The sequence below is a fragment of the Chrysemys picta genome, chromosome 1, assembly GCF_011386835.1.
Source record: "Chrysemys picta bellii isolate R12L10 chromosome 1, ASM1138683v2, whole genome shotgun sequence".
NCBI lineage: Eukaryota > Metazoa > Chordata > Testudines > Emydidae > Chrysemys > Chrysemys picta.
Genome location: NC_088791.1, coordinates 327,494,112 through 327,521,902, shown reverse-complemented (window position 1 = coordinate 327,521,902; position 27,791 = coordinate 327,494,112). Strand labels below are relative to the sequence as shown.

General features: G+C 39.9%; 1 protein-coding gene and 9 non-coding genes across 43 annotated transcripts in view; all 10 read right to left on the bottom strand.

The window, feature by feature from the left end:
• TAF1D (TATA-box binding protein associated factor, RNA polymerase I subunit D) overlaps positions 1 to 27,791 on the bottom strand; it is a 40,089-nt gene that overhangs the window by 10,520 nt on the left and 1,778 nt on the right. For 2 of the 34 annotated variants that reach the window (XM_065581609.1, XM_065581613.1), the window contains 16 exons: positions 26,233 to 26,514; positions 22,369 to 22,813; positions 21,810 to 21,985; positions 20,027 to 20,081; positions 19,288 to 19,647; positions 18,167 to 18,242; positions 17,857 to 17,918; positions 14,427 to 14,486; positions 13,939 to 14,017; positions 12,681 to 12,796; positions 11,647 to 11,706; positions 10,503 to 10,589; positions 9,272 to 9,338; positions 8,017 to 8,108; positions 5,054 to 5,147; positions 2,605 to 3,436 (listed from right to left, as the gene is read on the bottom strand). In XM_065581609.1, coding sequence (XP_065437681.1) covers positions 19,486 to 19,647; positions 20,027 to 20,081; positions 21,810 to 21,985; positions 22,369 to 22,813; positions 26,233 to 26,495 — 1,101 coding nt within the window. In that variant the 5' untranslated portion in view covers positions 26,496 to 26,514 and the 3' untranslated portion in view covers positions 2,605 to 3,436; positions 5,054 to 5,147; positions 8,017 to 8,108; ... (7 more) ...; positions 18,167 to 18,242; positions 19,288 to 19,485. Of the gene's footprint in view, positions 1 to 164; positions 469 to 1,458; positions 1,522 to 2,604; positions 3,437 to 5,053; positions 5,148 to 6,688; positions 6,812 to 7,966; positions 8,109 to 9,271; positions 9,339 to 10,502; positions 10,699 to 11,646; positions 11,707 to 12,680; positions 12,797 to 13,450; positions 14,018 to 14,426; positions 14,487 to 17,856; positions 17,919 to 18,166; positions 18,301 to 19,287; positions 19,648 to 20,026; positions 20,082 to 21,809; positions 21,986 to 22,368; positions 22,814 to 26,232; positions 26,515 to 27,791 lie in introns of those variants that run through there. The other 32 variants (XM_065581601.1, XM_065581602.1, XM_065581604.1 and 29 more) reach the window with 31 other exon arrangements.
• On the bottom strand, positions 4,873 to 5,003 carry LOC112060041 (small nucleolar RNA SNORA25). Its single transcript, XR_002889344.1, has one exon. It is a non-coding gene; the product is annotated as a small nucleolar RNA SNORA25 (small nucleolar RNA).
• Positions 5,584 to 5,704, bottom strand: LOC112060034 (small nucleolar RNA SNORA32). Its single transcript, XR_002889337.1, has one exon. It is a non-coding gene; the product is annotated as a small nucleolar RNA SNORA32 (small nucleolar RNA).
• LOC112060039 (small nucleolar RNA SNORA8) lies at positions 8,222 to 8,362 on the bottom strand. The gene has a single exon (XR_002889342.1). It is a non-coding gene; the product is annotated as a small nucleolar RNA SNORA8 (small nucleolar RNA).
• LOC112060035 (small nucleolar RNA SNORA18) lies at positions 9,408 to 9,539 on the bottom strand. Its single transcript, XR_002889338.1, has one exon. It is a non-coding gene; the product is annotated as a small nucleolar RNA SNORA18 (small nucleolar RNA).
• Positions 10,956 to 11,028, bottom strand: LOC112060033 (small nucleolar RNA Z40). The gene has a single exon (XR_002889336.1). It is a non-coding gene; the product is annotated as a small nucleolar RNA Z40 (small nucleolar RNA).
• LOC112060042 (small nucleolar RNA SNORA1) lies at positions 12,941 to 13,076 on the bottom strand. Its single transcript, XR_002889345.1, has one exon. It is a non-coding gene; the product is annotated as a small nucleolar RNA SNORA1 (small nucleolar RNA).
• Positions 14,171 to 14,310, bottom strand: LOC112060040 (small nucleolar RNA SNORA8). Its single transcript, XR_002889343.1, has one exon. It is a non-coding gene; the product is annotated as a small nucleolar RNA SNORA8 (small nucleolar RNA).
• Positions 15,106 to 15,231, bottom strand: LOC112060037 (small nucleolar RNA SNORA40). Its single transcript, XR_002889340.1, has one exon. It is a non-coding gene; the product is annotated as a small nucleolar RNA SNORA40 (small nucleolar RNA).
• On the bottom strand, positions 18,039 to 18,111 carry LOC112060038 (small nucleolar RNA SNORD5). The gene has a single exon (XR_002889341.1). It is a non-coding gene; the product is annotated as a small nucleolar RNA SNORD5 (small nucleolar RNA).

The following is a 27,791-nucleotide window of genomic DNA, read 5'->3' as shown; positions in this document are numbered from 1 at the left end:
ATTCCACCCTTGCCAGCCACTACTACCTACAGACTCAAAAATCAACTTTAGTTCCTTAATTCAATACTAGACCAATAGTAAAAGGAGGTAGCAAGTAAGCCAAGTACTTCATCACTTTAGAGATCTCATTTCAGTGCATATAGCAGATTATAAAAAAACTAGACTTTGTACATAGTATGGATTTATTGAATGACTCAAAGTTCTCAAATAACTTCAGAAGGTATTTTCCAGGGCTTCTAGTATACAATTGAGTCAATCATGAAGCCAATGTAGCAGTTCACCCTGAAGTTTCCTGTTGATTTGAAGTTGACTCATTCCAGTAAATCCTCCACAACAGATTTTTAAAAATACATGTGACAAGTTTAGGCTAAAGGATTCAATAATCAAGTTTACTACAGAAGCATCCAGTGAAGCAATGCAAACTCCACACTTTAAATTGTGCACAGCTTAGGGAGGTGTCTCACTGACCTAAAAAAATTAAGCATATATTCAGGTAACGTTGCTGAGCTTCTGGTGATTAAAATCAGTGTACACAGTTAGTCATGTCCACTATTAATAGATATTTAACCATGCGAGAAAACATTATGGTAACATGGCCATACCACTTCCTAAAATAAGCATTATACTGTTTATATTAGTCGGGGAGCATGCATAATTCCATGAGCTAGTTAATGATAAAGAGATAAGGGAGGCATTTGATTCCCACATCTTACAGAATCATAATTTAAATGCTGTCACCCTCTGCAGTGTTGCAGCAGAGACTCACTGCCCTTCCAGCACCAGTGGTTGGTGGAAATATTTATAAGTCATCAGAAACCAGACAAGTTGGGTATCATTTGAAAGCCCTTTCTCCCACTAACAATGGTGTCAAACATGAAAAATGAAGAGACATTTTCTTGAATACATAAAATCCAATTTTTTAAAAATAGTTTCACAGGCATGTGAAACATGCAGCCCTTACAAAGTTAAATCGTGGCCCCTGACTGACAGTACTGTGTTATCAGTTAATGCTCAGATTGTTTTTTAAGTTACAGATAGTATAAGTATTGCATTGGCAAAGAAACAGTCCAATGGTACTGAGTACCAGCTTTGTTTATGCCAACAGTGTTGTAATGAGGCACTGGTTAAGACATCAGCTTTCAACCAGAAATTACTGGAATACATCAGCAAATGGTAAGCATAACACATACATTGTTATGTACATTGCATAAGTAATTTTTATGAAGTCCTTGTGTTTAACAAGGGCCTCCCTAGTGGTATTCAAAAATTCAGCTACTAGTTGATACTGTCACCCCACTGATACCTAAAAATGATCAAAACTGAAATAAAAACCAATACTTTGTGGCAGTTCACTGATGTAAGAAGTGCACCCATAAACTGAATTTAAGGTTGGAGAGGAAATTGATCAGGAAAAAGTTGAAGATTCTGGGTCAAGTGCCAGGTGTGGCCAAGGCTCACCGTATACTGGGTCCCATGGCATGTGTGTCAAGAACACCAGCTGCTTCTGTTATAAACCAGAACCTGAATTTAAAAAAAAAAAAATATGAGGAGTCCTTGTGGCACCTTAAAAACTAAGGTGCCACAAGGACTCCTCATTGTTTTTGCTGATGCAGACTAACAGCTACCACTCCAGAACCCTGAAGGCATCTATTAAGCAGTTTCAACATGTGAGACGCTCATAAGGCACTAACTGATTGAATTGGCCCTGTCAACACTGGTTCTCCACTTGTGAGGTAACTCCCTTCTCTTCATGTGTCATAATGCCTGCATCTGTAACTTTCACGCCATGCATCTGAAGTGTTTTTACCCATGAAAGCTTATACCCAAGCAAATGTCAGTCTTTAAGGTGCAACTGGATTAGTTTGTGTATACATACTAACAGCTACCCCCTGATACTCTTAGCAAGAACATTGCATGGGAATTTAAGTGGGTGCATTGACCCTAAAAGACACCCACATATGACATCAAGTACACTCTTAATGTAGCATGTAATGTGTTGAGTTAAAAGGTAAAAACAAAACAAAGTATCAAATTTACTACTGCAAACAAAAGATACAGTGCTCTCAAAAGGAAGAAATCACTGCTAGCACCAGGAATATCAAGACAGTTTGCAGCTGCTAATTTTTCCCCTTTAAATCTCCCCCCACCCGCCCCAAAAAAGAAAGCATTCTGTCCTGCAATAGGTGGGAATTTGAGATCCCCAACTGATGCCAAACCTGGAAAAAACCTGTGACCCTACTTTAAGTGGTGCATCGGTGGTTGCAGTGACAGCAGCACCAGCACATATGACAGTAAGCAAGTAAAGCACCAGGCTGCCATTTTATCACAAAGGTTCATGTATGAGTGCCTGAATGAAATGCAGGTTTTCAACATACAATTGTGCAGCGTATGCATAATCTACCAGTACAAGTGGGTGTTGGTGTAACAATTCTTTCCAACATGTTTACAGCACAGTGCATGTGCGTTAAAACAAGGGCAGTATTTTGTCAAGGTCCAAATTTGTTGGTCAAGGAATAGTCAAGGCCCACACTCCAGAGAAAATAAAAACCTATAGGGATAATAAGTAATAGGGCTGTCAAGCAACTAAAAAAATTAACTGCACTGTTAAAAAATAGAATACCATTTATTTAAATATTTTTGGATCTTTTCTACATTTTCAAATATATTGATTTCAATTACAATTACAGAATGCAAAGTGTACAGTGCTCACTATTTTTGATTACAAGTATTTGTACTGTAAAAAAAAGTATTTTTCAATTCATCTCATACAAGTACTGTAGTGCAATCTCTATCATGAAAGAAACTTAAATGTAGAATGATGTACAAAAATAACTGCATTCAAAAACAAAACAATGTAGAATTTAAGCCTACAAGTCCACTCAGTCCTACTTCTTGTTCAGCCAATCGCTCAGAGAAACAAGTTTGTTTACATCTGCTGGAGATAATGCTGCCTGCTTCTTGTTTACAATGTCACCTGAAAGCAAGAACAGGCATTTGCATGGCACGGTTGTAGCTGGCATCGCAAGATATTTACGTACTAGATGCGCTAAAGATTCCTATATCCCTTCATGTTTCAGCCACCATTCCAAGGGACATGTATCCATGTTGATGGGTTCTGCTCAATAACAGTCCAAAGCAGTGCAGACTGACGCACGTTCATTTTCATTATCTGAGTCAGATGCCACCAGCAGAAGGTTCTTTTTTGATGATTTGGGTTCTGTAGTTTCTGCATTGGAGTGTTGCTCTTTTAAGACTTTTGCAAGCACGCTCCACACCTTGTCCCTCTCCGATTTTGGAAGGCACTTCAGATTTTTAAATCTTGGGTCCAGTGCTGTATCTTTAGAAATCTCACATTGGTACCTTCTTTGCGTTGTCAAATCTGCAGTGAAAGGGTTCTTAAAATGAGCAACATGTGCTGGGTCATCATCCGAGACTGCTATAACATGAAATATATGACAGAATGTGGGTAAAATAGAACAGGGGACATAACATTCTCCAAAGGAATTCAGTCAAATTTAATTAATGCATTTTTTTTTTTAAATGAGTGTCATCGGCCTGGAAGCATGTCCTCTGGAATGGTGGCCAAAGGGGCATACGAATGTTTAGCATATCTGGCATGTAAATACCTTGCAATGCCAGCTGCAAAAATGCCATGAAAATGCCTGTTCTCTCTTTCTGGTGACACTGATTTCAATTATAACACAAAATACAATATATTTGAAAATGTAGAAAAACATCCAAAATATTTAAATAGAATACTAATTTAATTGCAGTTAATAAATTTCAAACTGATTAATCACTATTAATTTGAGTTAATCGCACGAGTTAACTGCGATTAAAATAGACAACCCTAGTAAGTAAATAAAAATATTTTGGGGTCCATTCAAAAGCATCTGGATTTGGTCTGCCTATTGACTAGCTCTGATTTAGAAGTTGACCAAATCACAGGTAGTGATGTCTGAAGAATGAATAAGGGGATATTATGAGCCTGAGTGGCTGCTATTTAACAAGGTTAATTCTGATATTGCAGCTTTACATAGCTGACCTTTCCTTGCTATTATATTTGAGGACATGGTTCTGGAGTTTTCCCCTCTTGACCTCACCCCCTTATATTCTCCCTTTTTGACAAAAGGATGGCTCAATCTGCATCCTGGAAACAGCTCCCTCAACAAAAACAAAAAAAGTCACTACAGCTCCTATGTTGGAGGTAGGGTTAGTCAAGTTACAAGATGGTATGCTCTATCCCTTCCCCAGCCTATGGATGCTACCTCCATAGTGCTACACATTTGAGGTTCCCACAATCAGTGACTAGTGGATTAAAAATGAACATTCCCTGGGTTTGGTTCAAACTTCAACCAAAAGCCAGCTCTAGGTAACAACCATATACTTTTAATGAAGCAAAAGCAGGCTTGCAGATGAGGGTGATCAGCCATTTATGAACAAATTGCTGTTGGAAGTGAAGTATGTGAAGGTAAGGTAATACAAGTAAACTTCCAAGGTTTTTTGGTTCCATACACCACCTTTTTTTGGGTCTAGCGTTGGTCCTCAACTAGCAAGAGGAAATCTCCCAAAGACAAAAGGGCTTAGAAATTATTTGTTTTAAATGCCAATACTTAGGGCCAGACTGACTGAAGTGACACACAAAGTATGGGACTCTGCATCAAGCCGCTTTCCATCATACATTAAATATTCGTTTAAGCCATTTCTTCCAGTTCTGAGGTCAGAAGCTTGGTTGAAGAACTTAAAAAATGTAACCTAAATTCTGAAGCCAGCGTAAGTTTTCCCATGAATTGGCACAGTGACATTGGATCTGTAATTTGGAGAGTTTAATGACATCCCTCTCTTACACTTGATCAACAGCCTAGCTGCACTATGTCTATCTCCTCAGAAATAGGCCACATAGCACACTAAGTGCTCATGGCATCCTGCAGAGGATTTCAATATTAGGTCATCGCGTTAAGAGCTGCTGGTTTCAGCCATGCAAACCCTCTTTGAAATGACCTTTAGTAAGTGGCTGCTGTTGCTTATCAGAATTGCTAACAGGCATCCTTACCTTTACAATACAGCTAGAAAGGTCTTTTCCATATCCATGTTTGTTCCTGGTCTTCATTTGGGATTTGCGGTCAGTGATTTGTTAGCAATGGACACTAAGGGGTTAAAGTGAGAGTCAGATTTGGTTAGTATCAAGCGATAAATTACCAAGGTGAGAGTTGCCTGAAGACAAGCCAGGAACTCTATTCAGAGGCAGTTTAGCTAATATCAGTTTTCTTTAGTTATGTTTAAATGTAGGAGTCCTGTGATAAATTGCTCTTCAGTGAACCATCTGAGGAGCTTCAAACGAAATCAAATCAGATCTTTATTAGAAATATTCCATACAGTCAGGGATTTTTGCCTATAATCCTGATAAAGAATGTACAAAATGCTAATTCTTCCATAGTTACTATTTTTAAAATTTTTAGACAGCTTTAGCTGAAATCTGGCTATACTGAACAGAACAAACTTATGTAAAAAGGTTCTCAGTGAGGATTTAAGCAAAAACAGACATGGTGACATGAAAGAGTGCTCTCTTTGATCCCTTACATTACTTGTTTCCAACAGATTTAGTGCTACTAAAGTAGCAATGCCAAAATCTGATGGAGTTACTTTATGGTCATGTCCACAGCACACCAGAAATGGTATTTCCTAGTATCCTTGGTAATGACCATTGATTGGGGTTTTAAGTAATACTTGAACACTAAAAACTTTAGTGGAAAAGGCCAGAGTTGTTATATGATGCAGATGGCAACTTAAAGCTCTAAAAATTAAGCGGAGCCAAGCTGTGTATCAAAACAGTTGTCCCAAAGCATTACTAGTGCTTATACCTCATAGTAGACATCAGTTCTAGCTTCACACAGCCTGGAACTTCAGGTTACTTTTTACCTTCAAAACTGTTTGAGGCACTAAAACACCCACACAAGGTACATATGTAAGAATTATCCTGATTTCAGATATGGGTCACAATTCAAAATTAAGTGATTATTTTGCCCAAGTCAAAAGTGTTATCACAATTTGAAATGAGGTTGTCTTTGAGGTTTAGACCACACTTCAGCAGTGTTTCTACTTTATTCTAGTACTGTCTGCTGCAGTTTCAGCATATCAGATGTTCTCAAAATCTCAATTGTATTTTGAGTTATTTCATACTGTAATTATATACTGTGACAGGTTCAGTCACAGAGACCCCCTTGGGACTGTCACCTCTGAGCCCCTTTTCCCTGCCAGCTTGGGGCTCCAGAAACCTGTCTTGAGCCAGATACGCTAACTTGCTGCAACACAGACCCAGGTTCTGAACCACACCTCCAGAGCTGCAGACTTAACTGAAAACCGCTCAGCAAGTACTCGTCTCCAGCACCCAGCTCCTAATGGGATCCAAACCCCAAATAAATCCATTTTACTTGGTATAAAGCTTATACAGGGTAAACTCAAATTGTCTGCCCTCTATAACACTGATAGAGAAATATGCACAGCTGTTTGCTCCCCCAGGTCTGTCTTACTCTGGGTTAAATAAACATCTTACTTTTTATACTTAAACACACTTTTAAGTGGTTCCAAGTAATAACAGAAAGAACTAAGTAAGTTACCAAGCAAAATAAAGCAAAACACGCAAGTCTAAGCCTAATACATTAAGAAACTGAATACAGGTAAATCTCACCCTTAGAGATGTTCCAATAAGCTTTTCCCAGTCTAGAATCCTTCCTAGTCTGGGCCCAATCCTTTCCCCAGTACAGTCTTTATTAGTTCCAGCTTAGGTGGTACCTCTGGGCCCCCACCCCTCCTTGTAAATGGAAAAGTACCAGATTTAAGATGGGTTCCAGTTCAGGTGACATGATCATGTCGCTGTAAGACAGGGGTCTCAAACATGTGGCCCACAGGGTTATTTTCTGCAGCCTGCGAACTCCTTGTGGGCCCCCCCAGCCCTCCCCCCAGCATTTACCTAGAGCGGCTCCAGCCCGACATGCACCAGGGGAAGGGCAGGCTCCCTGCCTGCCCTGCCCCCTGCCGCTCTGGGAAGCGGCCAGAATATGGGGAACGGGGGGGGGGAATAGAAGAAAAAAACAGGGGTCTGTGTTGCTCTTGCTTCAGGCAGCACCCCCAGCAGCTCCCATTGGCCGCAGTTCCTCATTCCACGCCAATGGGAGCTGCTGGGGGTGCTGCCTGAAGCAACAGCAACACAGACCCCTGTGCCCCTCCTCCCCCAGGTTCCAGCCACTTCCCAGAGTGGTGCGGGGACAGGCAGGCAGGCGGCCAGCCCTGCCCCTGGTGTGTCGGGCTGGAGCCCGTCCCCCGAGTCCCCCCTGCAGCCCAACCCCCTGCTGTACCCCACACACCCCTGATCCCCACACCCCAACTCCCTGCCCTGAGCCCCCACCATACCCCACACCCCTCCTGCCCTCCCTAGGGGCAGGAAGGGGGCAGAGTTGGGGTGGGGATTTCAGGGAAGGGGTTGGAATGGGGGCAGGGCCTCATGGAAGGGGTGGAGTGGGGGGCGGGACCAAGGGTGGCAGGGGGAGGTGTCAGTAATGCAGCCCTTGGCCAATGTACTAGTCCTCATGTGGGCCTCGTGGTCATTTGAGTTTGAGACTCCTGCTGTAAGACCCTCATTCTTCTGAGAAGTACACAGGAAGGCCTGCAGATAAACAAACCATTTACAACCAATTGTCCTGGTCAACGGGAGCCCTCAAGATTCTAATCCACCATTAATGGCCCACACTTTGCATAATTACAATAGGACCTCAGAGTTATGCTTCATATTTCTAGTTTTAGATACAAGAATGATACATACATACAAATAGGATGAACACACTCAGTAGATTATAAGCCTTGTAATGACACTTTACAAGAGATCTTGCATAAAGCATATTCCAGTTACATTATATTTACACTCATAAGCATATTTCCATAAATCATTATGTAGTACAATGTCACATACCTTCCAAATTGAAAGATGAATAAATGTTTCAGCTGTTGTAAGTATATTACCTGTCAAACAAGTTGGTGTCATGATACGGTCTTCCAAACAATTCTTTCATCATAATGAAATCTGGTCTGTCTAGTAGTGTAGTGAAGTCCCTCTAAAAAGAATAAAGGAGTGAGTGCAACTCAGATAGTCTTCTACAGCTGGTCAATGGCAGACATACTATATGGATAAATTAAAAGCAGATAAACTTCAGTCTTTATGGATTGAACATGTGTCAACAGAAATACCAGGTTTAACAAGCACACAGCAGCATGAAAACCAACGATGCCAAATGCTGAATTACTGTAGCACTGTTTTTTGAGCATCCCATCAGAAGAACACTGTTGGATGCAGATACCTTGCAGTGCACAGTTAAAGTGTTTGTAACAGCTTCCACATCCTGAAGTATCAGCCCATTTTAAAGTTACATTTCTGTAAGTGTTGAATTAGAAGTTAAATGATCTAACAGTAATAAACTCAGAGCAAAATTCCATTTTGCAAGCTGTGAAGTAACCAGAAGTGTAAGGGGAGTCCTTATTTAATGAAGCTAGTAAAACTCAGTTTCTAGAATTATAAGAGATTTGTACTCCAGTTAATGCATTTTTTAAAACGGAACATTTAGCTAGTTTTAGACAAGACACTAATCTTCAGTGATTCTGTGGCAAGATCCCTGGATTCTTCAACACTCCAGCACAGTGAATTGGAATTTCTGCAGCAATTTCATTTTTTATTTAATGAAAATACATCTGTTATTTGACACTGATTTTATGCTGCCTCCACCTATGTTTTCTATGTGTTGTACATTTTTGTTCTGAGTGCTTACAGCACTTCAGAAGATGGGAGTTTGGCAACTGGAGAAGGGACAGGTGACTTGGCCCAGCCATGGAGAGTTCAGTTTGGGATACACAAATTCTGCTAAAGTTTACTAAATCCATTAATGTTGCTTTACTTTCATTTGGATTTCAGCATTAGCAGCCCAGCAAAATGAGTGAGATTCACACCTTAAAGCTATTGTTTCAAATTGTCTACTGACTTATATATGTTTATACACGGTCAGGTCTTGACAACCATGAAGGTTAGAAACAATCTGTTAAAAAGAAAATGTAGTTTCTCCAGCAAAGGCTGGGTGAAGGATTGATTTCACAATTTCTGAAGCTGCAGAAACAGAACACGAGATCCTAGTTTTAGTTTGTCACCCTTCAGCTTAAACAATGTGATTCAACAAGTTAATTACAATGAGAAGTCAAAGCACAGTGCAAGTCACTCACTAAATCTTACCCAGCAATTTGCCCATTTCCTTTTGTGACAAGATTCAGTCCATGTTGAGTGTTAACTAAGCTAGTGCCTACAGGACAGAAAATATATTGCTCAGTGTCCATCCAGAAGGAGTTAAATAGTTACACACACAATTAAAATCTGTCTTGCAGTTTTATCCCACAGAGCTAACAAATAGTTCAATGGGTAAAGCGAAACCACAAGTTTGCTCTATGAGGTATTTCCAACGACATGAACCTACAGGAGAGGCTCCATCGGGATAGACCTCAGTTATGTGGTACTGTAATATGAACTATAGGGATGAGATCTTACAGCTTCTGTAATTACCAATATAGGACTTTGTCAGCATCAACTAGCCTAAACAATAACTTCAAACAGGAACACCTACTGAAGAGGTAAAGGCCTGCATTTTCCATGATTTATAATGGATTTCTGATCTTGTCCTGCCATTTGATATAAAGTCTTCATCGGATGACAACTACGAGAATCAACAGGGTCAATCTGGTGTTCAGCTTTCCTCAATCCATTTCACTGCCAGAGCAGATATAACTGTGGTTGTATAAATCAGGCTTAGAAAAATTTGATATCACAGCATCCTCACAGGCTGCTGAAGGGCCCAAAAACTGCAGCAGCACTAGCTTCTGCTATACACATGTCCACAGCTTTTGACGATCCTTCAGTACAGTCTATGATGCTGCCCAAATATTTAACAGCTGCCATCTGCTCTATGTCCCATCCAGACAGGTTAATACTGAACTGGTTATAATCTAGAACTGGAGACTGCTTGATGTTAATGGCCAGTGATTTAGTTTTAGCCAGATTATTAATCTGGACAGGGAAACTGACTATACACAAACTACTATCAATTGCACAAAATGACTGAAAAAGGCAAAAAAATTTCCCTCCTATTTCTTCAGTTAGCCATCTCAGGTTTTATTTGTAAAAATAGCAATTAAGTTTTCAGGGGGAAGTGTAGTTCTGTATGTTAATATTTAGCTGGATATTTTTGTATATGTCCGTTGGAGATGCCAGTGAAGTTAAAAAATCCTTCACTTATGTGCAGAGATAACTGATAAAACTAGGTGTTCATTCTATATTTACAATTAAAATTATTTACCAAGACTGAAATGCTTCTCAAATTGAATACATTTGATAGAAGATAAGTTCTTACTTAAAACCAAAAGCCACCAGACACTGAATTTTTATAAAAAGGGCAAGGGGTAGAATTTCCTACCTCGTGAACAGGCATCTCCTAATTTCTGGTTGACAAAGCTTCTTTGTAATCACTTCACTTGCCTTGCTTTTTAAACATGTGCTCCACCTGAAAGAGAGGTCAGTTTACAGCAACACAGAAACACCAACACAAGCAGCACCAATTTTTAACAATGGGGTTGTACCACCATACAATTCCTGAAGCACCTGTGTTCTTCCTGAAAAAAAAAAAATCACCCATGCAACTACTGGCCACAAACCTACTTTTGGAGGGCTAAACACTAGAACCCAGAAGGTAAAGTTTTAAAAAACAAAAAAAACACTTGCTCTATACACAGAGCAGTGGCAATAGACAAACATGGTAGTCCTGATTCTAGCAGATTTTCCCTTTAGTCTGACACTAAGGTAAGCTTAAACCATTAAATGGCAAGTGTGTACCTGAACTAGAGCACGATAGACATAAGCCACATAACCCAAGTGTTCAGAAAGGCTGTCGTCATTCACTCTCTTCAGAGCAGTTGAACATTTTGCCAATCATCATAACATTTCCTCACAACATCCTCTATATTCTGGAGCAGAATAAATGTTTACTATTTATGAAACATCTCCACCTATTTCTTCCAGTATAAAAACAGATGCCAGTTAAAATGAAAATAAAGCTCTAATTCTTCCTGTACCAAAAAAAAATCTGATGGCAAGTTTAATAGGACTGAGTTTGATATGGCTTTTCAAAACAGCAAACTAGAGGAATACAGGTCTGTAGATAATCCTCACTATGAAGCCTTTTGCTTTCCAACAAACAGCGCAGATTCTACTGATTCTGCACACCTTGGTATAATCCAATCCTATAGCATGCAAATCAATTTTGAGTTAATGAGGCATGCAACGCCCTTTAACCAGGAAGTTTATAGCACTTTTAGGATACCACAACAAAGTCCTGTGGCACCTTATAGGCTAACAGATGTATTGGAGCATAAGCTTTTGTGGGTGGATACCCACTTCGTCAGATGCACGTGTATTCACCCACGAAAGCTTATGCTCCAATATGTCTGTTAGTCTATAAGGTGCCACAGGACTGTCGCTTTTTACAGATCCAGACTAACACGGCTACCCCTCGGATACTTAGGATTCCTTGAATTTTGTGGTGTCACACCAGAATTTCTTACCAAGACACTAGAAGAAAATACGATTGGTGACCAAGTGTTCCCCACAGTTATTTGGACTGCCTGAAAACAAAGGGAGAGAATTCAGTTTGTTATACTCAATGCCAGTTAAGCGGCCTCTACAGTTTAAATTTGCCTTTTCCCTGGAATAGTTACAGAAGTAGTTTTACTACTCAATCTGTATTAGGCAAGATGTCGTTCACAATTTTCCATTTTCATTACTTCTAAACTACAGTTCAAATGCCGACATTAAGTATTTAAAGAGACCACATGGGTGAGGTAATCTTTTATTGGACCAACTTCTGTTGGAAAAGACAAGCTTTTCAGCTTACATGGAGCTCTCTTGTTCAGGTCTTGTGTAAACTCAAAAGCTTGTCTTTCACCAACAGCCAAGTTGGTCCCATAAAAGATATTACCTCACCCACTCTGTCCTCCTAGTATCCTGGAGCAAAACTGGCTACAGTAACCCTGCAAAATATATTGTTATCCAGTCTTTTGAAGGTATGGGACCCCCTCCCCCGCTGTTAGCTATAGAACCAAACCTTGCTAACAAACCTCTTTAAATCCTCCAACAGGACTCCACAAATACAGATAAATGGCCCTAAGTATGAAAAGCCCAACTTCCAAGAAAGTGATATGAAGAGACAAGTGGTCTTGTAATTCCCATCTTCAATTTCTTAGACAAAATACACGCTGCACCATATGTATCTAGATATTAACCTGCACTAGGATGTAAATAACATTTAAAAACCAATAACCATGTAACAGATTAAAATTCTATTGGTTACCCAGTTAAATGTTTAATCAGCAAACTAAGGGTGCGGGGGGACAGCAGCTGGGATCCTGGGTGGAGTTGAATAGTTATTGGTTAACTGGGTGTTACATCCCTAACCTGCACCTAACTGGATTTCTTATAGAAAGTATATGGTTAAACCACATCTAAATCACAGATCTTGTTTTGCTGCCCAGGGCAGGGGTTCTCAACCTTTTTCTTTCTGAGGCCCCCCTCAACATGCTATAAAACCTCCAGGACGCACCACGACTCCACTCCCAGTTTCAACCAAATGGGGGTTGAAGGGCTCGTGCTTCAGCTGCGGGGCCCTGCAGCCTGCTGAAACTGGGGGTCATGGCCCCCTGGTTGAGAACTGCTGGCCTAGCAGACAAAAACCCAAGTGTCAGAATAAACTGAAGCAGGTGATATTTTATGATAATCTCAATAGAGTGGACCACTTTTCAGAACCTATGTTTGAATTTACCCTTCTATCTGGACAGAAAGTTCAAAATCATTTTAAGACAAGTTTGTTACAGGTCTCATTGTCACCACTGTAATTCATTTTACAGTGATGGAAGCACAACCTGTTCCTTCTGTAGCCACGTTGCTCAATTCAGACACACACCGTTAATTGTGCCTATTCTTGGTGTGTAACGAGGCAGTTTCACCCAACTATCAAATTCTTCATCTTTTTAAAGATAGTCAACTATATTACAAAAAAACCAAACTATTCACCTAAATTAGTAGTCTGTACACTACTGACATTCTTCCCCTATTAGATTTAGCATTAAAAGGCTCTGTCTGCACAAGAAAGATGTGTAACCTTGTCACCTCTGCAGAAAGTTCACCACCTTTGAATTTGTTTGAGCTGGTCATACTGTACACTAGGAGGCAGCTAGTTCAAATGGGTCTACACAGATGCTAAAGGGAGGTTTTCAATACAAACTTTAAAAACCAACATCTTTTTTTACCCAAGTAGACAGGGCCAAATTACTGCAGGCCAGAAGTAAAAAGATTAAGATGAACTGCAAGTACCTTGACAAAAATTGAAGTAACGTAATGTGTTGAATGATCCAGATAGAGGAAAAGGGACATTTTAAAAGCTTCAAAATTAGTTGTCAACCTCAGAGCCTGCAGCTTGCTCAAATTGGCTCAGGTCTGCGAGAAGTCATTCTAGGGCACTGGATACCAGGATCTTCAGTGGAACCAGCACCCAAGTTTGCAGAAATGCATAGCATACGGAAAGATGTAGGAAAAGGTCATTAGATGACACCTACTTAAGTGAAACTTGTGGGAGGGCTTCCAGCTCTTCTCATATAGTGGCTTTATAGTTTAAAAAAAAAAAAAAGATAGTGTCCCTTTTCAAAATAAGGGTTTACTTCTGCTTTAAACAAAAAAATGCAGCTTTAAGTCCAGTTTAAGGCTTGAGCATGACCTTCAACTGACCTACCCCTACCTTGACACTAGCTCTTTTTCTTAGTTTCCTTCACGATTACAAATATGTACATTTCTTCTGTACATACCATCTCAGTATGAAGATGATCTTCCTGACGGTGACTGCAGTCAGGTCGTGTGTCTACAGTCAGAATGCCATAGGAAATGCTTTAAAAAAAAGCAAAGATATTCTGATGCAAAATTCATAGTAGAAAAATGTAAGTGATTTATAAAATACTGTATTGGCACTTCCACAATATTTCAATGGCAACATTATTTCACCAGCTTCTGAATAAAACCGCCTACAATTTAATTAAACCTACATGTTCCAACAGATATACCAGGTTTAACAAGCATAACAGCATGAAAACCAACGATGCCAGATGCTGGATTACTGTGGCACTGTTTTTTGAACACCCCATCAGGAGAATACTGCTGGATGCAGATACCAAAACAGTGCAACAGTTCACTTGGTAACTACTTTCTCCAAAAAGCCATGCATTCAAAATTTTAATTTCCCTAAAGAAAATTAGCGCACTTGAATGCAGTAATTTAATATGAATGCATCACAGCTTACCCTTTTCAACCAGCTACGTATTTCCATCTTGATTTCAGTGTATTTTGGAAGTTCCAGAAACTAAAATGGAAAAAAACAAAAACAAAAAGCTTTTCTAGAAGTTAGCATTGTTCTGTTCAGCACAGCTTACATTAGTCAAGCATAAATTTGTTTATTTTTGAAATCAACACAAATAATCAATATTGGCTCACCTAATGTAAGAGTTTATATATTTTGCCATTATTTCTCATACTGGTAGGTTAACAAATGCCAGTCACTTGTTTAAAACTGCATTTGAGGGGCGCCTAGAAATAGATTGGCTGGCCAACCTACTCAGAACTGATGTTTTATTCAATTCCCCTTGAAATGGTAGATACTATGCCTTTTCTAGCAGGAAAAAAGTTCCCATGGTCCAGCTGCTAAAGTAAACAGACTGACATAAGAGAAAGGCCAACAGGCAAGACTATGGAATTATCAATTCAACAAATTGGCTGACTGTAGACATTTATGGTATTTGAGCAACTACACGTCTCCTCAGAATTTACAGTAGGAGGGCCTAAAACAAAGTCAGTGTAACTGGGACTAAGTGCAAACACTGAATATTTATATTATCCATTTTAGAGACTGAACTTGATACAAGCAGAGATTGGAGTTCTCCAGTGCTCATAGAAATTCTGTTCTACTGGAAGCACATTCAAAGATTGTCCCTTCTGAAAAGTAACACAGCTCATATATTGATGAGTTGTGGGTTGCAAGAGAAGGGTTTATTCTTAGCACTTACTCCAAGATTTTGTCCACTGCAAAATACAAAACCTGGAGATGTGCTGGGAAAACAAACTTTTTAAACACTGTCCACGGGACTTCTCACTTTAATTGAGAGTAGAATATTTATGCACTGTTCAAATGCAGCTGGTTCTAATAAGTAGTTGGTTATATATTCGGTAGTATTTACTTCAGCTACAAACCTACATTTCCAATTTAATAGCAAGAGACTACATTAGCACAGAGTTAGGGTTGCTTGGTGGTAAGTCATCCCCATGCAGAACAGCGAGTTGAGCAAAAAGCTCAAAACTTCTGAAAACCAAGAAATGCAGCTATAGTTGCCCATGCAATAATTCAACAACTGCGGGGTTGTCAGAATAGGTGTTTTAATGAGGCATATTGGGGCATTGCTGAAATAGGGCAGTGTTAGGGATGCACGAACACACCTTAATTGTGCATTTCCTGGTTTTCAGAAGTTTGAGTGTTAATCAGCAAAACGTTCTGCAGGGGACAACATACCACCACTCTGCGTTAACAGTTTTGGTATTGAATTTTAGATTTCTTTTTAGACAGGAAAATGTGATTTGGGAGTAGTTTTGGAACAGGACATGCACTGTTAGGGGATGCAGAGGGTTGGGGGTGCCATGCCTCCCCCATCTGCGCCCCTCCCCACCCCCCCATCTCCATTTATCCCCTCTCACCTCATTGCTGCCCCAACCCCCCCCCCTTCCTCCCCCTGCCTTTATAACCCTCCCAGGAAGCATTCACTTTTCTAGCCCCCTTCACCCACAAATATTTTGATTATAAAAACAAAACTGTCACCTCTGACTTACAAATTGTGGCAAATTTGTAAACTTAAGACAAAAGAAGTTTTGAAGTGAGTGGCTGAAGTGGGGACTTGTGATGAACTTATCCTATTTACTGAAGGTAAGCTCACAGCAAAAGTAAGTATCAGGGGGCAGCCGTGTTAGTCTGTATCCACAAAAACAACAAGGAGTCTGGTGGCACCTTAAAGACTAAGGGATTTATTTGGGCATAAAGCTTATGCCCAAAGCAATCAAAAGGTTTATGGATTCTTCTAGTCTGCCCCTCTCAGTTTAACAGTACAAAAACTGAAGGAATTCATGTTCTTAAATACTGTTCTCAATTTGGGTTCCCCAAGATTTAGTGGGTGCAATATATTATCTTGGGTAAAACTCAGATTGAGAATATTTTGACCCACATCACATCTATAGTTTACTCTATCTATAGGCAAAAGCCCTCCTACATATTTCTTTAAGGGGCTATTTTTTCCTTAGGGTTTCTCTCCAGAACCCCTGGTTCAAATGCCTGCAAATTCAGGTCACTAACCCTACTCTGCATCCTCCTGAAGCACACCAGCTTTAAGAGAAATCCAACTAAGCATGTCAAATTTAGGTCATTAGAACAAATGTCATGACTAACTTTACAGTGGCACTGCCCCACTACTATATCTGCTTCCCATTTCCATAACATGGCATTATGTTACTCCTGAGGGAATTCTGCACCACTGTGCATGCAGAATTTGCACAAAAAATAATGCTTTTCGCACAGAATTTCTTTTTCTCCACAGAAATGGGCTGCAAAGCTGCTGGCCACCACGAGGGGCTGTTGGACCCAGAGTACAGCTTGCAAGTGGAAGACACTGCTGGAGGGAGAGGGAGGAGCTAGAGGGTTCCTGGCAACTGCAGTTCTCAACATGCCCTGAAAGAAGGTGGTGGCATACAGGAATCTCCAAAAATGTCTGGGAACTAGCATCAGTCTGTTTCTCACTTTGGGATGCCCAGCATGTGGACTCTGGGGGGATAGGGTGTGGGTGTCTGGCCTCACTACTGTGCTGGGGGGAGGGGGGGGGGGGGGGAGAGGGGAAGAAAAGAGAGAAGAGGAGAGGAGAAGGAGGAAATGGCAGAGAAACGGGAACTGGGTTGTCATAGGTGTTTCCTTAATACTCTACTCCTGGGGGAATGTGTGTCTACTGTTACAGACAGTTGCTGATAGATATTTTGAAATAAATTACCAAAATAATTGAAACTGGCATGATTACATAGTGTTATTTTGACAAAAAAATGCAGAATTTTACAATATTATGCACAGAATTTTTAATTTGGGGGCAGAATTCCCCCAGGAGTATTATATGGACCAAATAAGCCTTCACAAGCCCTTGAATACTGATACTACAGTCAGCAAGACACCTGCACAGGGATAGAATTATATCCTACATGTAATTAGAAGTCAACACTGAATGTAGGGCATAAGCTAATATTAGTCTGAGGGAAAGAACAGGAGGACAAGAAAGATTTTAGAAGATAGTAAATTTACAAGAAATCTTAAGCTGAGAAAGCAAGGTATCAGGTTGAACAAGCACAGCAGCATGAGAACTAACTCCAGATGCCAAGTTATTGTAGTATTGCTTTCCGAGTGTAAGTGTAGCTGCATGTAACTGTCTGACCACTACTGTAATCAAGAGTTCCGAGTTCTAATCCCATCTCAGACTAATTTTAGCCAAGTCATTTCATCTGTTTCCATTACACAAACTCCTTCTACCAAATCAAGTATCAAGCGAGCAAGCTTAGAATACATGTGCTTTGTATCTTTTCAAAGAGCCAGACAGTTTATTTCAATTTATTGAAAGAAAATCATGAAAAGGAATACAAAGAAAAAAGCAACTTACCTCTTGCAGTAGCAATAAACTAAAATGGTTCCTTTTTCTCTCTCCAAAAAAGGAGAATTGAACTAAAATGCAGAGATAGAAAAGAGACAGATGAAGTCTCAGGTTTTCAACATTAAAGATTAATATTTCTCTAACCAATACTAGATTTGTTATAAGCGGTTTTTCATGGAATATTTAATCAGTTCTGTTCAGAATTAGAATTTAGTTCATTTGTGAATCACCCAGCAGTTGAACCGAGAAATTCATCATGTGAACTGCAATGTGAAGTCAGGTGGATCAAGTACTATATATGGCACCTGCAATACCTTACCCAGCAACAACTCCATTCCCAGATCCAGCATGAATTTTTTCAAGCTACGCTGAGGGGATGTTTGTCACGTTCATGCCTAAAAAAAGGCAAGCAGCTATCTCAGACCAGCATTAGAGACAGTTTGATACTACAGTCTAAAAAAAAAAAAAAAAAAAAATCTGTCTTGCAGTTTTATTCTACATAGCTAATTCAGTAGATAAAAGCAAAGTCACAAATGGTTATTTTGAACACCACAAACCAGCAGGGAAGTTCCTACCACAACTGAAATGATTCAACATGAGATTTAAGAAGCACAGATATGAAGCCTACAAACTGTACACATAGCTAAAATATACAAGCTTGTGTTCTATTATTGTCAATATCTCACCATTTCCTCATTTGGGATTTTATTTGTACAATCTCACTCCAGATTGGGGCCCCTGAATACCACTATAACAATTTAATAATTATGTCCTATATGTGCTCTAACTGCTAAAACCCTTATTCACACATTTTTGGTAGCTTCACCAGTACTGAGGAAGTCTTATGTATTTATTTTTTTTAGATAAGATGTTTGGGGTCATTTAGCACTAGAATTTGAATGGATTGTGGGATGATAGATTGAGACTTCATAAAGAAGAAATGAAAGAAAAAAGGTATAATATTCTCTACTCAGCATTTCTACCACCATTAATATATGTGCTCCAATTATTGTCCATGCTTACAAGTAGCACAACTCATATGGTTATCAGTTGTGGGTTGCAAAAAAGAGTCCTTTTATTATCAGCATAGAATTCTAAGTTTCTGTCCAAGTTAGACAAAAAACAAAAGAATGGAGTGCTTTTGCAAGTGACATTCTGTATGGAATATATGCATTAAGTTTCAATCTATATTACTATTTTCTATGGAGGCAGAAGACTGTTCAGAAATGATCTTTTTAAACTAAGGTTAGGGTGACAGAAGGCAATGTTTACCTAACTTGGTTCAGAGGTTAATTTGATATTTTACCTTCCTTTTCCACAAATAGTACTGAGCAAATTAAAACCTCAAAGCTTTATAAGAGCAGCTCCTTTACTACTCTATTTTTATTGCAACATTTACAATTTTATCTCTAGACACTGCCAAACAAATCATACACTCACCCAAAGGAAACTGAAGTTATACATTTACAACCTAGCCGATGCTAGATTAATCACTTGCAATAACTGAAAGTTTAAGTTGAATGCTGAACATAGTCACTTCAAACAAAAACTGTTTTGTTGCCAAGTGGAGCAGCATATGAAGATATGTATGCTCAGTCAGGGTTACAGCAACCAGCATTTATGGGATTCCATGATGTACTAGTTTTCTGATCTGTGTAGTATCTCCTGTACAGGCCCAGGCCCATCAGCAGCTTGTTCTTCCTCCGCTTCATCTTCCCTGATCAGTTTTGCATGCTTTGCTTTGGTCTTTGATTTTTTCTTGCTTGGAAGTTTGCTGCTTAATATGAAACAGCTGTTCTCCTAAGTCAATAGAAGATATAAACCTGATCAGAATAAGAGCCAATTATAAAAGACAAGATTTGAAGTGGGATTTTGCCAATAATTTTGGGAGATGCAGAACAATATTTCCCAAGAACTACCCATGAGTAATTCTCGGAACTGTATTCCTCAATTTAGGATTGTTTGGGGTGACAAACAAGTCAGAACCATGAATTTTCAAATGATATTAAAAAAAATTAAGAAGCAGGGTCAGAGATGGCATATAATAGTCCACAGATACAGTCTAATTCCAGGAACAAATATTTAATCCAAAAATATTTTAATTTTGCTTGATTGTTCTTTTGGTTCATTTGCTTCAAAATGTTACACCGGGGAGTGAAGTTAACTCAGGTTTACTCACAACTATTGTGGCACCAAATTCTTCTTGATCAGGATCCAAGTTGTGGTCATCTCCACTGAAATAAAAATGGTAGAGAGTTGGTTAGGTTTATGTAATAGCACAAAATACGAAGACTACAAGTGGTCTTTGACTTTTACCTCCACAAAACCTTGAGTTTCTCTTGGCTTCAATGCTACTACTTGCACCTACATGAGGAGGCCACTCCTGCAAAAGTCTGATCTCAAATGACACCTCCCAAGACAATTAGAAATTAGGTAGGACAAGCTTTCAAGGATATTGCAAAGAAGAGGATAATTAGGAAGAGGTAGAGAGAAGGCCTTCAGAGTAGATATGAGAGAGTGGACAGGACAACCATGAAGAAAAGCCAACTGGCATACCGAGGAGATTAAGGGGACAGGTCTGTATTAGGGTAGAGCAGAGAAAGCCAAATAGCACTGCTATTACAGTCAAACACGGGCCAAAAGAGGTAGGGGGATTTGGTTTGCCTGATATTACATCTGTGAGTGAACCACAGCTGAGCAACATGTGCAAGGGGTAGTTGTAACCTTTACCCAAGAATCTCTAACATGCACAGTCTGCTCTCTGGTTCTCCTTATTTTGAGCAGGGTAGTCAGTCTGCAAAAAGTTTTCCACTCTTCAGCTTCCCACTTCTCTAAATGGAATTTTCTCTGAAAATTTAGTCAGCCACAACCATTATACAGTTTATACTTGGTCTCAATGTGTACAAGGCAAATCCTGCAGCCTTTATTCACAAAACTAGGCCTCCGTCAGTCACGCTATCACTGTCATCAAGGGCAGAAGGATTGGGTTCTTATTCTTATGAAGAAGTTTTTCCAATAGTCAGCCATTGTAAGTTACTTTGACACATAAAGGAACATGCCAACTTGAAACACTCAGTTTGAGAAGAGTTAGGAATAGATTTGAGTATTGATCCCCAAGCATCCTTGCTAATTGTTATGGTTTTACATCTTCCCCTCATGGTTGTGAGAAACATCCATGTAAATGGGGGGAAAATGACTGACCACATATGAGAACAGCAAAACTTTACATAATAATTTAACTGACTATGTATTAGAAAGACTAAGTCTCTGATCTTTCAGCTTTAGAAAGCTCTATTATTTGCAATAAGTGTAGACAAATTTCAGACAAGAATGATTTTAAGTTGACTATTTCCCATTCCACTTTGTTCACTGAATCAAACATAAAATGCAAGGAAAAAAAGACAGTCCTCAGACTTGACAGGTTGCACTCCACGAACTCCCAATCCAATCCCTATGCCACAAAATACCAAGGCGTTTTTTTTTTTTTTTTTAAACTGGGGTTGGATCTTATGGCCTCCCACACAAAGTGATACTGCATGAAATTAAGGTGTGAACAGTTTCTCAAAACAAGAATTACTTTTAGTAATTCCCAATCCAGATTTAAACTCAATTAAATTTAAATTACCAGAGTTGAAAGTTCATAGATCGAGACTCATAGAAACATGCACACAGTGGATGATGGTCTCACACTGCAGTGAGACTTAGATGACCTGAGTTGAATGCGCAGCTCAGCCACAAGCTTTCTATGTGACCGTGAGAAACTAATTCACTGATTCTTCAGTTCCTGATCTGTATAGGGATTTACTCCCCTGCCTCAAAGAGATATTGCAAGGATAAATTTCCCTAATGATTATGTAGTACACAGATAGCATTCATCATAACTTCAATGCCAGTTAAGGAAATAGATGGAAGGTGTTAATAATAAATAATAATAATAATAATAATAAGCAGCGTGAACTTACTCTGTCTCCTCAATAGGAGAAATGGGTCCTTCGTCATCTATGTATTTGTGTTTCCGCATCGCCATACATTCATTTTCTAAATCCTCACTAGCATTCAGGTTTTTTAAAGCCTTTTTGAGATGTTCTTCATATTTGAGCATCTTAATGTATTGGAAATATCCCTTTAAAGCTGCTTGCTAAGAAAAACAGATTTCTTGTTACATTATGCAAGACCTTGAAAATCAATGCCATTATTAAGACAGACTAAATCTGTTTATTTCTAACTTCTAATACCAAAGATAGACCCTTCAGCATATATTTAAAGTGTGCTATACAGCAAATCAGTTTCAAGGATTTAGTACTAACTGATAAATTATGCTGTCAAGTAATCTGCATACAATCTCATCTATAATGTTGTACTGAAAGTGTGAATTTAATTCACTGTACTCTGACCAAATTAGTCAGTGGTTCTTAAGTGCAAAAGCACAATAGTTACCTTTTGGCAACTAGTTTGTTTGCAAAGACTGAAGTTTGTTCTGCCTCTAGAAACCACTCTAATAAAAAAAGGACAAAATCTCACCTCATATTCAAAAATCATTTTCATGGGGATATGTTTCCTTCCATATTCTTTTTCCACAAAAGGAAACTGAAAACCTCTGTCTAGAAGTCTTTTTTTCTGCTCTTCTTGTGGAGCAGTTAGCCGTGGTCTCCCTCTAGGTTTTCCTGTGCTCTTGTACCTCTTTTTTCTCTCTTTTGGTTTCTCCTTACATCTTTGATGTGCTTGTCTCCTATACTTCCTCCTCAAGTAATAGTCAAAACTGGCTTTCAAATTGAGTGCAGATCTAGACAGCCCTGGGGATTTAGCCAACTTAAATGGAGACCCAGGGTCCAGAGAGGAGTCAGTCGAAGTGTCTCTGTCTAATGTATTTGCTGGAGAGTTTGCCAAGTGCCTTGTTGAACTTCGAGCTGCCGGTGTAATGTTACACTTGTGTTGGATCAAGCTGCTAGTAGAATCAGAAAGGTCACTGATAACAAAACAAGAGTAAATGGTTAACTTTTTTGAAAGCACAGTTGATGTTTCTGATAAATTACACACTGACTACAAAGAACTCTCCTAGTATCAAACAAAATTATCTTCTCTAGTAGCTTTGGAGTGATTAGGTGTTCATGGTGATTACTATTAAAAAAATTTGACTAAGTATGGCCCTTAGATACCTAATGCACTAGATCAGTAAACATGCATCTTAATTTCAGGTGAAGCCACAAGGGAGTTAAGTAGAAAGCTGGCTACAAGCTACACAAGATTCTTTATTAAAAACAAATCACTTGTTCTAAATATTTGAAGTTTTACCTACTACCCTTTTGAGAATAGAAGCTGGGACTGGACAACAGGATAGATCTTTCAACTGTCGTCCTGTTCTGTTCATTCCCTCCGAAGCATCTGGCACCAGCCACTGGGCTAGATGGACCATTGGTCTGGCCCACTATGGCCACTCATGTTCATATTCTTTGTATGAATACAGAGCCTTTCAGAGATTTCAAAGCTTTATTTATACAGCTTTATAGGTGTGAATTAAGCCTTCATGCCACTGAGGCAGGGAAATATATTACAGATGGAAAAACCTATTGAGGCGTAGAGTGGGTTCACAACTTGCCTATGGTCACATAGGAAATCTGACAGAGCCACAAAACACACTTTCCATACCCATGCTTTAACCACAAGACTGCTATCCTTCCTTGGAAAGTCTGTTTAGTACCAGTTTGACTTCATACGGATTGGAAATTGCATGGCAACTTGCTGTAACAGGTGTCTGCTTGAAATGAAAGCCAATCTAGCAAAGGTTCTCAAATGTTGTCATAGTGAGCCATCTTAAGGGGAGGGAAGAACCCACTGCACCTCCCTATAGGTGCATAGGCAGGGAGCAGGCCCCCACCCCCTGACCAGCTTCAGGGACCCCACATCACCTCCTCCTTAGCATGGGCAAACAAGCTGTTCCCAGGGAGGAAGGCAGCATCAAGAGCTCCTGCAGAGCTCAAGAGCCTGCTTTTGTGACCTGCTTGAAATGAGTTGGTCCCAATCTAGTTCCAAGGCCCATGAGAGTTGGAGTAAAGAGTATGTCCCATGGAGGAAATTGGGTTCTTATTCTTTTTGTATAGGATACCTATATACCACAATGGACGGAGATGTGAAGGGCTGGCAGGTGTTTTACACAAGCAAGAAAGTACTATGTGTGGGGAAGGTCACTTTGTGTATATGCATAGGGGCACTGTTGGGGTCAGGGGCAGCAGTGCAACTGAATGCCAAGCTGGAGGAGGTGTGTGCCCCTTTCCCTTCCAGTGGGCAGCGCATGTTGGCGCACCTCCCCACCATATACATGCTGCCGGAGTTCAGGCTATGGCCATGCAACTGGAGAGGGGCTGGTGTAATTCTGGCCCATAGCAAGGGACAGTGTGCATGGCTGAGCAGGACAACTGCTCCAGGCTAATTTCTGCAGCCCCTCTGTGGGGGAGGGGCATTACAGCTGCCAGGAGTCTGCCACAAGTGGAGTGTGTGCTCTGGTCCAACCTAAAGGGAGTGTGCAGGAATGAAGGGGGAAAGATGCTGCTGGGGGCAGCATATACTATGGAAGCAGTGGGGAGGCAGCCCCTGCCTGCTCCATCAGCAAGTGCACAACCCTTTCCCCAGTAAGGTTTCAGCACTGCTGCACCAAGCCACTAGTGAATGTTAGAGTGTGCAAAAGGGGGAGATGCAGTTGGAGAGCTAGTTCCTCCCCAGGTGCACACTTACCTCCCTCAAGGTACACTGCAATTTGGTTTGAGAACCTCTTCACCGCATTCTAAAAGTTTATAAGGCAAGGCTTCTTGCCACAATCAAGCTTCTGCTTGTACCTTAAAACGTCCATATAATGGCTCTCCTTAGCTTTTTGTTGGTTGCTACCACCCTGCAGAGAAAGGCTATGATACTAGGGCACCTTCATTTCTGTAACTGTTAAAATTGGTTTAACCTGATTACACACAATTTTGTTCAGTAGTAAAAGCCCACTATAAAGTTACTTTGAAATAATCCTTTGAATAGTGGTTTGGAAGAAGCTGGTAGCCCAGGCTCCTGGGTTATGCTCCGTACTTGCAGCTTTGCCAGTGACTGACCTTGGGTAAGCCATCCTGTTCTTCACTTAACCCAGCTGGAGAACAGCCACACTTCTCTATCTCACAAGCCTATAACAGATTTCTTTGCTGAATTCTCTTACCCAGAACCTTGTGTAGTTAATCTGCACAATGACAAGTGCTACCAAATGCAAAGTTTTACTCCCACTTTTGCACTAGGATTGCCTACACAAGATACAGGGTGACAGAATCAGACCCACTGTTTATGGAAGACTCTGGATGAAAGGAACTACAGAGGAACTGACCATTGGAACTGAAAGTCACTTCCTTGTTACTCAAGTACAGGCACTGGATTGTTATTGGAAAGTTTAAAAGTAAGATTACAAGGTATTTACAAGCCTTTAAAAATTTTTTATACCAAATTGAAAAAAGCCAGATGGAATTTTAGTCCTAGAGCCTTAATGTTGCCTAATCAAAAGAGGTAATTCAAAGGCTAATGATATTTAATAAATCATAAAAGCCAGCTTAAAATGTAGGAGAATGAAGACTCAATTCCTGGTACCCCCATCGCCATATGGTTTAAATAAAAAAATTTGGCCCCCAAAAAAGCAAAACTGGAAGGGAGTGAAGAAATAAGGAATTGTGGCTGGTAGAGATATGAAGTCTTTCAAGCCAAAGTATATATGACATGGGTTAGGAGTTCTAGGGTATCCTAGATAACTATTTACATAGATATTTAGACTGTATGCTCTTTGGGGCAAGGTCTGCCTTCCTATGTTTGGAAAATACTTGTCTAACATGTGGGGAGCTAATGAAGAAACCGCCCTCCCCACAAAAATCACTCAAGTGAACAGTAGAACCTCACAGTTACCAACACCTTGGGAATAGAGGTTGTTCTTAACTCTGAAATGTTTTTAACTCCTAACAGTTGTTTTGAAGTTGTTCCTTCAAAAATTTACAACTGAACATTGACTTAAGGCAGCTTTGAAACTTGACTATGCAGAAGAAAAATGCTGCCTTCCTTTTTTTAGTAGTTTACATTTAACAGTATTTTACTGTCTGTTTTTTGTCTCTGCTGATAAGATTGTGTAATTCTGGTTCCAAAGGAGGTTTGTGGTTGAATGGTCAGTTTGTAACTGAGGTTTTACTGTACTGCATATGCACCAACCCAAGTACATCATCCTAAATAGAAGTCAGCAGTATGAATTGTGTTTTCAACCAAGATCTCATACAACTGGATCCAGTATCTTAAGAGATTTAGGGCATTCAGTCTGTTTTACCAGACATGTAGCTTTTTGGGGGGGTGGGGAGGAGGAGGGGAAGGGAAGAGAGAACTCACATCTCTGAACCGATGTCATCCAGCAAAGCATTGGTTGGAACAGTGGTGGTCAAGTAGGTGAAATATTTGGAAGATCTACCCCTGATGTAGGATTCCTGTGAAGATTTTTCACATACAGAATCTTTCTGTGCAGAGCCTAAACATGAATTCCTTGCAGCTACATGTTCATGCACATTAGACTGTTCTTGCGGCGCATATATTAGATCTTGGGAATCTTCAAAGTGGTCAAAAGCTGAAGTCTTGGCTTCATCAGTATCAGTCATTCTGATCTTTCAATTTGTCCTAAAATAAAAAAAATATTCAGTAAAAGATCAATCACCAGGGTTGGGTTTTTTTTTATTACAATTAGGTTACCTTAAGTCAGCAGTTCTCAACCCATGGCCCAATTAGCACAAGGCAGGCCCATGTGCCAGGTCCCTCCAGGTTCCCAGCTGGCCTCATGCAGACAAGACTGAGTGAGCAGCCAGCCAACCCAGCACTGCAGGGGTCCAGGCTGCCCTGCCCAGTCAGTCCCCACAGCTCAGGTAATACACTGCAGGCCACATATGCAGCCCACAATGTGTAATCAGTTGAGAACCACTGCCTTAACTATTTTGAGAGACTGAGGAAAAACAGGCCCATCCAAAAGTCTTGATCAGTATCTTTTCTTCTATTAAAGTCAAACTACTTTGTATTAGAGTTCAGAATAACCATCAACTTTCAGCTGTGTAGGGTATGGCACTCATTTTCTTCACCCGCAGCCAAATAACTGCAACATGCATAGTGTATGCAGTGACAAGTAGTCTGAAAAACATTAGCATGAAGAGAAGAAGGTGGACATAACCCAACCTTTAGGATTCTGCAAAATTACTACAAATACCTCAGTTCTAAGACATTTTTGTCCAACAAATATTTTTTATTAAAGATCTTCAGGGTGTAGTATAAAATATCCTTCCTGCCCCAATATTGAGCATTCAGGCTTTTTGGAGCAGTAAATAAAAGTCTTTGCAGATAATCACCTATTATACTGCCCAGTGATATTTCAAAAACAGTTGTAATGTTTAAAGAAGTGTGCACTTTTAACAATATTTAGTTGTGTCCAAAAGAGTGCTTTGCAAACATCCAATCAGTCTCACAACACTGATGTAGGAAAGTATTCTTGTCTTATGGATGAAAAAACTGAGGCAGAGATGAGACATACCCAAAACAATGGACAAGGTGTATTGAAAGCAGGGATTAAAATTCAAGAGTTGGGTTTTCCAAAGCACCTGATGGCATATGGGGTACACACATCCCATTGATTTGTTCACTCTTTCCCTCCACCAGGCATACTGGAAAACCCCATCCCCACTAGATCAAACTCCTACAGTTTAACCCAATAAGCTAGATAAGTAGTCGTGAACGTTGACACATGTACAGATCTCAGGCTAACATCAACAGTTGACACTAGCAAAGTGTGCCAGCCTTCAGCATCTGGTGTTAACCGCTAACTATTGAAATAAAGAATGTTAGGAGTGCAGGGTTGTGATGTCAAAGGGGGAGCCAAACAGGAGTTTGCAATCCCTGCAGATAAAGGGGAA